Genomic DNA, 11,749 nt, shown 5'->3' on the forward strand with positions numbered 1-11,749 from the left:
TGGGCCTAACCGATTAGATTGAAACACGTACGCCGACAAAAAGGAAAATCACAATTATGAAACCGACGCCATTGACCATGTTAGTGAACATTCAAGAATAGTAAATGTCGACAATTATCTACTCTGTTTGCGGGATAACAAGAATGAAATTGACCTTAGAAACATTTGTTTATGATTCACTTATAATTTATGATTTACTAAATAAATATTTTTATTGTTGATATTGTTCGTATTATTGGAAATTCATTACAATGACTTCGACTCCCATTATCTATTACAAACAGTTTTAATTCTTGTTTTTATGTCATTATCTCGACAGATGGTGTTATTAGCCCCTTGGCACTCGGACTTAGTTAATTAGTTATCTGGATTTAATGCCAAATTAAAGGTGCCACACTAATTTTGATTGATTAATTTACAGATTTTCAACAAATTGTATATTTTTAATTGTATAAACACATTTTAACAGTCTGCGCAGCTCTTAAGCATGAAATAAGCTGCGTTTGCGCAGATTATACTAATTTTCATTCAATTTTAATGATTAATTAGGTTTTTTCATAAAAGTGTTTGAGTAAACAATCTATAAAATAATTGTGAACAAAGCTGATGCAGTATTTGTGGAACTGTGTTTCCACACTTTTTTAATGACACTAAACTTCACGAGCTTAGATTTTGATAAAATAATGTGCAATCAGCGACCCTGAAAATCCTAAAATATATTATATCATCAATCATTGTCATACAGTGAAAACAAAACTGATAAGCACCAATTTCATAATAGTGTGCATTTTTTATTTATTTTTGACTTGTTTTAATACAGATAATTTACTTCACACCAAAATCTGGTAAAAAAATGTAAAAAGACAAACAAAACGATCACAACTCCTTGAATTGAATTGGAATTTTTATCTCCTTCACATTACTGCATTTTTATGGATCTCGAGACCAATTGACAGCATAATCACATCCTTCCTTCAAACAAAAAGGGTTTGCTAATTGGAAAATTGCTCCTCGGACAAGATGTATGTCTCGGTCGTTCCTTATCAATGACGAGGCGAATTTGTTCCAATCATTTTCTTTTCGGACACAGTGTAACATAGTTCATGTTGATTAAATGTGTTTACATTTTTTGGAGACTTTCCTCTTAACTAATTCGATCAACAATCAATTAAAATAGGTTTTTCGTCGTGGCACAAATGCTGGAATATTTCTACGATCATAGTCCGCTCTTTATTACAGTTTTATCGTCTTGTGCAGCTATATTTAAGTTGAAAAAAATCGTTGGTGATAAAAACTAATCTGAATTCACAGAATTTCAATGATTTCGTACAAAAATTAATTTATTTGCTAAGAAGATAACACATAAAAATGTTTGATGTAGTAGGCAGAGTTGGTCTTCTTCAAAATTTCTTTAGTAGATGGCAAAATAGGCTAAATTAAAGGTACCACATTAATGTGTGTGTCCAAAAACTAATTTATTTCTTTAGTAATAAAGTAACACCATTATAAAATGTTTGATTTAGTAGACAAAGTTGGTGGATGGTTCACTGTCTTCTTCAAAATTCCTTCCATAAATGGCGAAGGTGAGCAACCTAGTTTGGGGTACTAAAAGGCTAAATTCCCTTTGAACATTGTCACCACTTTCCAGTTTTTGCCATTTGGTTTCAGTGGGTGGAAGAGGCCTTAAGGAACTCAATAGTGAATTGGGGAATTGGATTCTACTGTCAGATTTCTTAAAGTTGGCTGTAATTGAAATGTTGTTGAAGGTTACTGACCAGCTTATGCTGTCGTAGTCTGGAAATCTGGAACAAATATACATTTTAAACGTATTCCTTCATTTGAAGTACTACTTACCTCTCAGTGCATGACATAATGTCCGTAGCATTGGTACAAGCAACTAATCCACATACTTCTATGCCTCCATTGTACAAACCTGAAAAGCTTCGGACTCCAGTATAGGCAACCAACCTGTAAACGTAACTATTGGTTGAATCTTGTTGGATGGTTTGATTTATATTGAATTTGCAACACAAAGATGAGTGGCAAACTTCTCTGGTTGTAGTTCCAGAAATTCGTCCCACTAGTTCTGAACTGTACTCTAAATAAAAAAAAAATTACAAATTGTTACTTCATGATGAATGAATTTACCCTTAAAATTATCAGGATTTAATACCATCTTGTCCAAAGCTTTGCCCATAGCATCAATGGTGTCTGTGCTGTCTTTAAAACTGACCCTGTCATTAGAAGAATGAGCTGGTACCAAACTAACCAAAACAGTAGCAGGATTGGTGGAATTCAAGTTTGGGTCTATGGTCATATTCAAAACTTCTCTATTACCTGTAAGTGACTCAATTAAAACAGCACACAACACAATTTGTTACCAACCCAGAATGATTGAGCTTCCACCAGACGCAACGTACATACTATTGGCACCTGAAGACAGTAAAGTCACATCATTTTCCTGAGCCCACATTTGCTGAACTTGCAATGATGTCAGGAAGGGCAGTTCTGAAAACCACATGTTGGGAAAAATGAAGTTTTTAATACCATTTTTGGTTAAATTTAACGCTGGTGATGGGAATTGTATGTCGAAGCAGGTGAAAACGCCAAAAGTGCCTTTGTCGGTGTCGAAGGTGACCAGTTCTGGAGTTTCCGTTTTGTTTACACCAACTTCTCCGTACAAGTTCCATTTTCTGTACCTAGACAAGGTTTATGAACACCCAGTACTAGTGTAGGTTAATGTCTTACTTGGCTATTAAAGACCCGTTTCTTCCATACACCAGATCTGTGTTGTATGTGTTGAAACCTTTGTTGGAGCATCCTTCTTCATTTGAGTTGCAGTTGATCCTCTCGTACACGTTTACTATTATGTAGGTGCTCTTTTCTCGTGCCAAACATGCTATGCTTTCTAAAGTGTTTTCAGTGGTACTACAATTCGTTAAGTCTGTATTTGGTACTTCTATTGCTGCCTCAGTTGATAACGTAGCTTCTGGGAATATGATGAAATCCACCTTAAAGTCAGTAAAGAATAAATCATGAAGGACTCTTGTTAGGTTATAATTACTGGTTCCAAATTTTTTATTACGTTCCTGTAGTTATCAAAGTTTTGACTTGATTTGTAGTAGCGTTGGTATTCTACAACAGCTACCCGATAATCTTTTGTATCCTAAAACCAACCAATCAATTTTTGGATGAATGAAATAACCAAACAACTTACTACAATACACTTTATTCCCCATATTAAGGTAAGAAACAGAAACATGTGCCTGAACATGTTTGCACTACATTTATTATAATAAATTGATAACAAGATTACAATCCTAAACTACTTTATCGGTCTAATTTACCAAATCAGCAACATGCTGATAAAACTGATCAATTAATTTATCTACACATAAAACCCATTCCTTGAGAAAGATGGACTATCTCTTTCAAAATTTCTTCCAAATATAGCGAAGGTCATCAACCTATTTTGTGGCTTTATAAGTGTTAACTCCCTTAAAACATTGGTCCCATTAATAGTTTTCTCCCATTTGATTGCATCTAGCCTAATTGGTCTCAAAGAACTCAATAGGGTGTTTGGGAATTGAATTCTGGTATCCACATTTGGGAATTCAGCTGTGATTTTAATTGTGTTGAATGTTATGGGCCAGTTAACTGATTTGTAGTTGGAAAACCTAAATTTTAACATTTATTAATCATGATGATAGACATTGGAATAAATTACCTGTCAGAACATGACTTAATATCCTTGTCATCAGTACAAGCAACTAGTCCACAGACATCAAGGCCTCCATTGGAGATGCCCGGATAGTTTCTGACTCCAGAGAAGACAACCAATCTGTAAATGTAGCTGTTGTCTTCATCTCCAGATATTGTTTGGTTTACTTCAGCGTTGCAACAAAATGATTCGTGACAAATCTGTGTTTTGACCACTCCTGCTTCACGAGGCAACAGAATTGAGTTATATCCTGTAAAATGTTCAATAATGTTGACTTGACGTTAATGACATCAACTTAAATGTTTTCCGACCTTTGAAATCATCACGCCTCAATTGCATCTTATCTAGTGACTTCGCAATCACATCTGTGTCTTCCTCTTGATCAACCTCATCACTGTACAACACTTTGGCGTAATTCGTAGAGCTTAAATCCGGTGCCATCGACATTGAATTTACCACTCTGTTGTCTGCAATGTGCTGAAACTTTATTGTTCGCACCTCAACCTTTAAAGCAACTTACTCAAAATAATTGAGGTGCCACCTGAACCTGAGCCCATATAATTGGCGCCGCTAGACAAAAAACTGACGTTGGTCTCTAATGCCCACATTTGTTGAGTTTGCAGGGCTAAAATGCAATCAACATTAGGAATTGGTCGCAAGTATTTAGTAGTTAAGTCCACCAGTCAAGAAGGGAAGTTCCGAAAACCACTTGTTGGTGTAAATTATATCCTTGACACCCTTTCTGGTCAAATTTAATGGGGGTGTGGCGAAAAGTATGTCGAAACAAGTGAAGGTTCCGAAGGTTCCTTTGTCAGTTTCGAAGGTGGTTATGTCCGGAGAACTAGGGGTGTTCTTGTTGGTTTCACCGAAAAGGTTCCATTTTCTGTACCTAAAATATTGGTTGTAGGTGTTGAAGGTTAAATATGAGGATGGCTTACTTAGTTACTAAAGACCCGTCTTTTCCATAAACCAAGTTGGTGTTGTAAATGAAGTAGCCCCTTGAAGGACAATTGTCGTCGTCTTTGGTGCAATTAACTCTTTCGCTGATGTTTATGATGATGTACAATTGTTTTTCCTTTGCCAAACAAGCTATGCCGTCCAAATTCTTCTTTGTTTTATCACATATTGTTGTGTTTGGAGTGAAAACTTCTATTGGCCCAGATGTAGTCAACGTTGACTCAGGAAAAACGATGAAGTCGACACCCTAATGAAGGGATTATTAAATGAAGGGTTGTTAATTTGGGTTTACTTACTTGTTTTATGTTTTCTATGATGTTTGAGTAATGTTCAAAGTTTTGACTTGAGTCTGAGCTGGCATAATAGTCCACAACTGCTGCAGTATAACCCCCTGGTTCCTAATTAGTTACGACTCATCATTTATCAAATTATGAAATTATTTAAATAACTTACTGCGTTTAAACCACTGTTTAAGGAAATGTATATCAAAATTAAACAAAGTAACTTATTCCTAAACATTTTAAGAAACTTATGCCACCCAGGGACAGTACCACTAATTAAATTAATTTAAAACTGATCCCCTGCTTTTAAAATCTATTGATTAGATCACAATCACATAGGATTGAAGTATTTTAAGAAATATTTATTATTTGTAAATCTACAATAAGATAATGTTTGTTATCTGGATAGGAAAAATAAAAATGAAACAATACATTCAATTTGTTTAATTTTTAAACAAAATATTTTAACAAAATTTTTATTATATCAATTATTTAACAGAAATAACTTTATGAGATTATGTGAATGGCTATATGTAAAAAAGAATGGAGCCAATGAGTAAAACAATAACATTGGGCGAAAGATAGTTGTATTCATTGCTTGTGACTGCTGCATTGCTCAACGGATCACTATCTGCCTTGAAATTTCTTCCGTATATGGCGAAAGTCATCAACCTGTTCGTCGGCTTCAGAAGCGTCAGCTCCCTCACAACGTTGGTGCCATTAATGGTTTTCTCCCATTTGATGGCATCTTGGGACATTGGTCTCAAAGAGCTCAGAAGGGAATTGGGAAATTGGATGCGGGTTTCTTCGTTTGGAAATTCGGCTCTAATTTTAATACTGCTGAATAATATAGGCCATGTAATTGATTCGTAATTGGGCAACCTAAAATTGAACAGTTGTTGATCGTTGTCACACATGTGGAGGTGGTTACCTTTCGGAGCAAGACGTTACGGTCTTGTTGTCAGTACAAGCAACGACTCCACAAACATCGATGCCTCCATTGTAAACTCCTGAGAAACTTCTGACTCCAGAATATGCTACCAGCCTGTAATAGTAACTGTTGTTGTGTGATGCGGTGACTGTTTTGTTTACTTCGAAGTAGCAACAAAGTGATTGGTGACAAATTTTCGATGTGGTGTTACCAATCTCAGGCAACAGTGTTGAAGTATATTCTGTAAATTGTGGAGTTCAGTGTTAACAATAACTTTAATGGGTTGTCACCTTTTAAATTGTCTTGTTTTAGCTTCATTTTATCCAGCGACTTGGCAACCACATCTACGTCAGCCTCCGGCTCCACCACATCACTATACAATACTTTGGCGTAATTCGTTGAGTTTAAGTCTGGTTCGATTGTCAAAGAGTTTGTGACTCTGTTACCTAAAGTAGACCTTTATTATATGCTCTCTAACATTACTGGGAACGTACTTAAAATAATGGCGGAACCACCAGACCCCACGGCCATATTGTTAGCACCACTGGACAAGAATGTCACATTGTTTTCACGTGCCCACATCTGCTGAGTTTGCAGAGCTACAACCCAGTGAACGTTAACAGTTAATCAAAGTGGAACTACTAACAACAAACCTGTTAGGAATGGAAGCTCAGAAAACCACATGGTGGTAAAAATGATGTTTTTGACTCCATTTCTGGTCAAATTTAATGGAGGCGTGGAGAAGAGTATGTCGAAACATGTAAAGGTACCGAAAGTTCCCTTGTCAGTTTGGAAGGTGATGATGTCCGGAGTGCTGGGCTTGTTCTTGGTTACTTCGCCGAAGAGATTCCACTTCCTGTACCTAAAACACACCCCCGTTACTGGCTGCGACTTGTTAATTTGACTAAATAAGCTTACTTAGCTACTAAAGATCCATTTTTTCCATAAATTACGTTCGTGTTGTACACGAAGTACCCTCTCGATGGACAGGTGTCGTCATCTTTGGTGCAGTTACGCCTCTCATCAATGTTCACAATGATGTACGACTGTTTTTCTTTAGCCAAACAAGCTATGGCATCCAAATTGGTTTTATTTGAGTTACAGGATGTTGTATTTGGAGTTAGAGCTTCCACTGGATGATTTACGGTTAATGTTGATTCAGGAAATACGATGAAGTCAACACCCTGATGAAGAAAATATGAATAACTACAACTGCTGTGAATATTAATTTATACTTACTTGTTTTATATTTTCTATGATGTTTATGTAATTTTTGAAGTTGTCACTTGAATTCCTGCTAGGCTGGTATTCTACAACTGCTGCAAGAAAATCCTGAAATATTACAGTTAAAATTGAGCTAATGTGTTACTTTATAGAAAATATATTTTAGATATTTTTCTAGAATATATATTTAATTTATTGTTAACAACATATTTTAAGTGGTTATTATTTAATTGTTAATTGTTTGATAAAATATAATTGATATTAATTAAATAATTAAAGTTAGTATTTTTTTAAATATGATACATTGTACAAAAGGAGTGACTAAATTATATTTTATTATATACAAAATCATTATTTACACCTTGTTGCTAAAAAATAAAAATATACAGAATGTTCTGTACCTTTCTATAATTAACTAATTTTATGATCTTGAGAGAAGGTTAAAATTTTATTTCTACTAACAATGAACCAGCAAATAATTAGAATGTAAGTCTTAAACAATTAAAATAATATTTGAGCACCATAAAACCAAATTGTATGTTTATTTGAGTATTTTATGAAATGTTTTGAAAGATTCTTTAATTGTAGGTGTATTACAAATTCGTCTAACACAAAATCCCATTAAATCTTTGATTTGTAATTAATATTTTATCTTCAATTTCGAAGATTTGTGAACTCTTTAATTAATTCAAAGATATTATATCATAAGATAAAAGTAGTTCTCATAAAATTATTAATACCTTTGTAATTAAAACACAAAATTGGTTATTTTCTAATTATTTTAAATTTTATTCTGTATTCTTTTGTGAGTCAGTTTAATTTTACATAGGTCACAATTTGCATGAGTTGACGGTTAATAAATTTAACCCAAGTACAAATATAATTAATAAACAAAACAACAGCATTGTAATAAATCATTATAAATCATATAAACATATTGTGTACGTTATAAAGTAAAGTTCATCCAAATCGAAGATGTGTTTGCGCAAATAAAGTGCGTTTTTAAATTATCAAAACTAACTTACTACATTACTTTGTGAACTGCAGCACGACCAAACACAAAACAGTAAAAAAACGCGTAAGTTATTGTTCAACATTTTTACAACCATCACCTGAGACATGCAAAACCACTTAATAAGTTAAATTGCTCTGACCCACCGCTTTTAAAACCACACAGTTCACTGATAAGAACACAAAATAACTATCATATTAAACTGAAGTATTCAATTCTAAGCTATCTTAAACGTGAAATTTAACGTTTTATGTAATTGCAGTTAATCCTGTGATGTTTAGTACTCTAGTACTAACTAGTAATCACCAAATTTTTAATTAGTTTGAAGTTTTTTAAATTTTGCTAAATTTTTATACTAATGTGCTGTTGATTATTGATTACAATGACAATAATAATCTTAAAAAAAGCGGATTTAAGTGGATCAAGATAGTGGTGGTACTCGTTTTGTCAATATCTAAAGTAATTAATGGAAACTTATTTTATTATAATTATTATGAATATTTTTTCCAAATTAAAGATGCAATTATTAAGGTTAACTTTAACAATTGCCAGTTCTTTCTTTGCTCGCAAAGCAAATGAGCCTAGAGTGCCTTACAAAATTTATGACTTTTCACATGTAAATTGATCAAGTTCATGAAAAACCTGTATATCTTACTAGGAAATAAAGGTGAAAACTAGAATGAATCTAGGTGTTACGGAATTAATATATAATCATTATTATTTTGGAACTTTCCACAGACTCCAGTGTCGAGAGAATTCATAGTAAATTACCAAATCTCCGTAAATTACAAACAATTACTTATCAATAAAATAATCACAGATCATCTTAACGAATTAAAAGTCTCGTATGATCTCAACGTGCCACTTTTTATTGACTAATATTATGAGTCAACGATAATACATTTTTATTATTAACAATGTTTTTACATAATGTCTTTGATAATGTTTAGAAAATTACATGGTTAATCATTTTAATTTTAAATCTAAAATATCTCGAAAACGTCTGTGATAATTAAATTAATAATAAAATAATTTCTCTTCTAAATTGTGCAAATTGACTATGAAATGTTTAATAATTTTAACGAATATACAGTGGTGTAAAAAATAGGGAGAGACAAAGAGGGGAACCCCCTAGAATCTCCTCTACTAGTGTCACTTTAGAAAAAGTTTATTATATTTAATTGTAGATATATATTTGAGAATAATAAGTACCAAGTTTAAACACGATTGGAAGAAAGGTTACAGAAATATAACAAAAAAACAATTTTTCAAATTTAAATTTAAGTGCCTTTATTTTCTTCAGAAGATATTTTAGAAAAAAATATTATTTAGATTTTATTCACTAGTGGATGAGTTGCACTAGCCCCCAAATTTTTAGAAACACATTGTATATTTTATCATAGTATAGGCAACCACCATATCACTAGGGTGTATCAAAATTGCATAGTATATAAAAATAAACACAGTATAGATTTCATTCAGTCACACTATTCTCGCAAAATGTGACATTATACACAAATTATAACCTAACACAAACATTATGACCCGTTTATCAAAAATAAACCAGGACTGTAAACCAAAGCCAAATTTTTCAAATAGTGCGTGAAGGCGAATCCAACTGCGCAGGCGCAATCGAATCGTTTACAAGTGAATCACAACCGTATCAAAAAAACAATCAATTTACCACTGAAAACATATTTTTTCGAAGCGTGACAGTTTTTAATTGTTGCATGTAATAAATTAGCGTAACACTCCCGGTGCCACAATGTCCACATTCAACTCGATATTCAATCTGTGCATCTTGGTTGTGTTGTTCTTCGACTGCGTGAGTATGTTTGTAAATAAAGTGACACGATTGTAAACTGTTTTTGGCAGGTTTTAGCGAACTATTGCGACTTCGGGCTGTGCGACAAGGGTTTGTATTGTTGCGGGGAAAACAAATGTTGCAAATCGGTTGACGTTTGGTATTACTGGTAAGTTTAGTTTCTTTGTTTTACAATGTAATTTAATTGTTTTTATTTTGCAGGGCTGCAGTTTTATTAATTGTCATTAGTGTGATAATTGTTATATACGTATTTCTACGAAGGAGGAGAAACCAAGACTATTTATACACAGAGGTTAAACAGTCTGAAATTTCTTAAATTATATGTATATCCTTGAAACTGATCTTGTTGATTAAATGTAAATATTCTAGTCACAGCCAATGTCATTCCTATTTTAATAACTTATTTTTTAAAATCTATGTTTTTTTACTTCTAGTTGTTAAATAAACTCATAGGATACTCTCAAAAGCTTTTATTTAAACTTAATATTATAACAAAATCTACATTAAATCATTGAGGTACTGTTCGAAGTTGGCTCACCACAGTAAACTAAAACAAATTATTTAAGTTTAAGAACAAAACAATTGAACCATTTTCATTTACCTGGACAACGTGATTTCTGGCATTCCGGGGTCTGCACCCTTTTGGAAACCTAAAAGAGAACAAAACTTACTCATTAACTAAATAATTATTAAATAAAATTTATGTACCTAAGTAGACCACAGTAGGAATGAAACCATAATGGAAAACAGTTTTGCCCAGTTCAATAACGACGGACAGTCTTTGTTTAACACCCTCGGATAAGACCATTTTATTGTTTTAAAGATTTATTTAATTTTTCTGTGTTCCTCGAGGGTTAACCTTAAAATCTTATAACATGCGATCGATAACGCATAGGTGGCTCTGACTCTGAATTTAATTATATAGTTAGTACACTTGTAGTCTTTTATTTTATGACTATAAATACAACTTAAAATGACGCCTCGTATTAATTTTTGCTCTTTATAACTTATTGCTTTAGTTTTTAATTAATTAGATTGGATTTTGCAGCTTGCAAATTAAAATTAACGTTATCGAATTTAGCGTATGCACTATACTTACATAACCTAACCTGTACACAAAATGTAACGTTTATCCTTTAATCCCAATTTTCCCAATTAACCCAAAACGATTCTCCTCCGAACATGAAACTACTCAAAAACAATGGACCCACGGACGAATTCGACAAAAGAACCGGACACGTCGACCGAAAAACCGCTATTCAAAGATGATTTAAAGTTTTTAATTGTGCCCATAGTTGTGATTGTGGTTGTGATGTTGCTCTCGATTTTGGTTGGCGACCAAAGGTGTTTTTGAGTAAAGTAAATAACGAACGGATGTTTCAGGTGTACCTGATGGTCAAACGACGCAGGATGAACGTGTTGAAGCATCACCTTTTGCACCTGTACGATTTGGATTCCAACGAAGAGGATCAGTGGGACCATTTGAACAGTTACGAGAACCCGCACTATGGTTCTAGCGATTATACAACGGTTTTCTGATTTTCTTGAGACAGTATTATTACCAAAAAATATATATTTTCTTGCCTATTTCTATTTTATATTTGTCGAATTTGAAATTGAAAGCTTTAATATGAAGAACAGGGTATAAAAAGGAGTAATTTATTATGATAAGTGTTTGTACATATTGTATTTCATTATTATTTTACTTTATACAATAATTATATTTTAATAGTATTAAATAAATATACACAACTATATTATTTTATTTTTTTTTTTAATGAAGAAAATGCAGTTAGTA

The 11,749-nt window shown here is 33.0% G+C and overlaps 6 protein-coding genes across 6 annotated transcripts; 2 read left to right on the plus strand and 4 right to left on the minus strand.

The window, feature by feature from the left end:
- Positions 1-1,456: 1,456 nt before the first annotated feature.
- Positions 1,457-3,410, minus strand: LOC109605781 (vanin-like protein 1). Its single transcript, XM_020022370.2, has 7 exons — positions 3,218-3,410; positions 3,065-3,166; positions 2,749-3,011; positions 2,386-2,699; positions 2,149-2,337; positions 1,855-2,098; positions 1,457-1,802 (listed from the first exon to the last, which is right to left on the minus strand). Exons 1-7 carry the CDS (start codon positions 3,272-3,274, stop codon positions 1,520-1,522), a joined length of 1,452 nt encoding a protein of 483 aa, XP_019877929.2. The 5' UTR covers positions 3,275-3,410; the 3' UTR covers positions 1,457-1,519.
- On the minus strand, positions 3,272-5,200 carry LOC109602621 (vanin-like protein 3). The gene is made up of 8 exons (XM_049968460.1): positions 5,132-5,200; positions 4,975-5,076; positions 4,660-4,925; positions 4,402-4,610; positions 4,242-4,346; positions 4,033-4,188; positions 3,728-3,971; positions 3,272-3,677 (listed from the first exon to the last, which is right to left on the minus strand). The coding sequence occupies exons 1-8, from the start codon at positions 5,195-5,197 to the stop codon at positions 3,389-3,391; spliced, it is 1,437 nt and encodes a 478-aa protein (XP_049824417.1). The 5' UTR covers positions 5,198-5,200; the 3' UTR covers positions 3,272-3,388.
- A 188-nt stretch (positions 5,201-5,388) lies between these two features.
- Positions 5,389-8,538, minus strand: LOC109602622 (vanin-like protein 2). The gene is made up of 8 exons (XM_049968697.1): positions 8,140-8,538; positions 7,130-7,222; positions 6,809-7,074; positions 6,544-6,752; positions 6,385-6,489; positions 6,181-6,336; positions 5,891-6,131; positions 5,389-5,841 (listed from the first exon to the last, which is right to left on the minus strand). Exons 1-8 carry the CDS (start codon positions 8,233-8,235, stop codon positions 5,487-5,489), a joined length of 1,521 nt encoding a protein of 506 aa, XP_049824654.1. The 5' UTR covers positions 8,236-8,538; the 3' UTR covers positions 5,389-5,486.
- Positions 8,539-9,637: 1,099 nt separating this feature from the next.
- On the plus strand, positions 9,638-10,422 carry LOC109605780 (uncharacterized). Its single transcript, XM_049968699.1, has 3 exons — positions 9,638-9,951; positions 10,002-10,099; positions 10,153-10,422. The coding sequence occupies exons 1-3, from the start codon at positions 9,892-9,894 to the stop codon at positions 10,265-10,267; spliced, it is 273 nt and encodes a 90-aa protein (XP_049824656.1). The 5' UTR covers positions 9,638-9,891; the 3' UTR covers positions 10,268-10,422.
- Positions 10,407-10,843, minus strand: LOC109605779 (mitochondrial import receptor subunit TOM7 homolog). The gene is made up of 3 exons (XM_020022369.2): positions 10,660-10,843; positions 10,553-10,601; positions 10,407-10,498 (listed from the first exon to the last, which is right to left on the minus strand). Exons 1-3 carry the CDS (start codon positions 10,757-10,759, stop codon positions 10,486-10,488), a joined length of 162 nt encoding a protein of 53 aa, XP_019877928.1. The 5' UTR covers positions 10,760-10,843; the 3' UTR covers positions 10,407-10,485.
- A 199-nt stretch (positions 10,844-11,042) lies between these two features.
- Positions 11,043-11,708, plus strand: LOC126265843 (uncharacterized). Its single transcript, XM_049968698.1, has 2 exons — positions 11,043-11,281; positions 11,335-11,708. The coding sequence occupies exons 1-2, from the start codon at positions 11,153-11,155 to the stop codon at positions 11,488-11,490; spliced, it is 285 nt and encodes a 94-aa protein (XP_049824655.1). The 5' UTR covers positions 11,043-11,152; the 3' UTR covers positions 11,491-11,708.
- The last annotated feature ends 41 nt before the right edge of the window (positions 11,709-11,749 follow it).

Source organism: Aethina tumida, chromosome 6 (assembly GCF_024364675.1).
Source record: "Aethina tumida isolate Nest 87 chromosome 6, icAetTumi1.1, whole genome shotgun sequence".
NCBI classification, from domain to species: domain Eukaryota; kingdom Metazoa; phylum Arthropoda; class Insecta; order Coleoptera; family Nitidulidae; genus Aethina; species Aethina tumida.

Excerpts from the sequence above, each read along its gene's own strand:
- LOC109605781 (XM_020022370.2), bottom strand. The coding sequence starts at position 3,274 with ATGTTCAGGCACATGTTTCTGTTTCTTACCTTAATATGGGGAATAAAG. Across the intron at positions 2,099-2,148 it reads AAATCCTGATAATTTTAAGG|AGTACAGTTCAGAACTAGTG; the intron begins GTAAATTCATTC and ends TTTTTTATTTAG. Across the intron at positions 1,803-1,854 it reads ATTATGTCATGCACTGAGAG|ATTTCCAGACTACGACAGCA; the intron begins GTAAGTAGTACT and ends TATTTGTTCCAG.
- LOC109602621 (XM_049968460.1), bottom strand. The coding sequence starts at position 5,197 with ATGTTTAGGAATAAGTTACTTTGTTTAATTTTGATATACATTTCCTTA. Across the intron at positions 4,189-4,241 it reads TGGCACCTCAATTATTTTGA|ACAACAGAGTGGTAAATTCA; the intron begins GTAAGTTGCTTT and ends AGCACATTGCAG. Across the intron at positions 3,678-3,727 it reads ATTAAGTCATGTTCTGACAG|GTTTTCCAACTACAAATCAG; the intron begins GTAATTTATTCC and ends GTTAAAATTTAG.
- LOC109602622 (XM_049968697.1), bottom strand. The coding sequence starts at position 8,235 with ATGTCTCAGGTGATGGTTGTAAAAATGTTGAACAATAACTTACGCGTT. Across the intron at positions 6,490-6,543 it reads TGAGCTTCCATTCCTAACAG|CTCTGCAAACTCAGCAGATG; the intron begins GTTTGTTGTTAG and ends ACTGGGTTGTAG. Across the intron at positions 6,337-6,384 it reads TGGTTCCGCCATTATTTTAA|GTAACAGAGTCACAAACTCT; the intron begins GTACGTTCCCAG and ends GGTCTACTTTAG.
- LOC109605780 (XM_049968699.1), top strand. The coding sequence starts at position 9,892 with ATGTCCACATTCAACTCGATATTCAATCTGTGCATCTTGGTTGTGTTG. Across the intron at positions 9,952-10,001 it reads TTGTGTTGTTCTTCGACTGC|GTTTTAGCGAACTATTGCGA; the intron begins GTGAGTATGTTT and ends TGTTTTTGGCAG. Across the intron at positions 10,100-10,152 it reads GTTGACGTTTGGTATTACTG|GGCTGCAGTTTTATTAATTG; the intron begins GTAAGTTTAGTT and ends TTTATTTTGCAG.
- LOC109605779 (XM_020022369.2), bottom strand. The coding sequence starts at position 10,759 with ATGGTCTTATCCGAGGGTGTTAAACAAAGACTGTCCGTCGTTATTGAA. Across the intron at positions 10,602-10,659 it reads TCCTACTGTGGTCTACTTAG|GTTTCCAAAAGGGTGCAGAC; the intron begins GTACATAAATTT and ends GTTCTCTTTTAG.
- LOC126265843 (XM_049968698.1), top strand. The coding sequence starts at position 11,153 with ATGGACCCACGGACGAATTCGACAAAAGAACCGGACACGTCGACCGAA. Across the intron at positions 11,282-11,334 it reads TGATGTTGCTCTCGATTTTG|GTGTACCTGATGGTCAAACG; the intron begins GTTGGCGACCAA and ends CGGATGTTTCAG.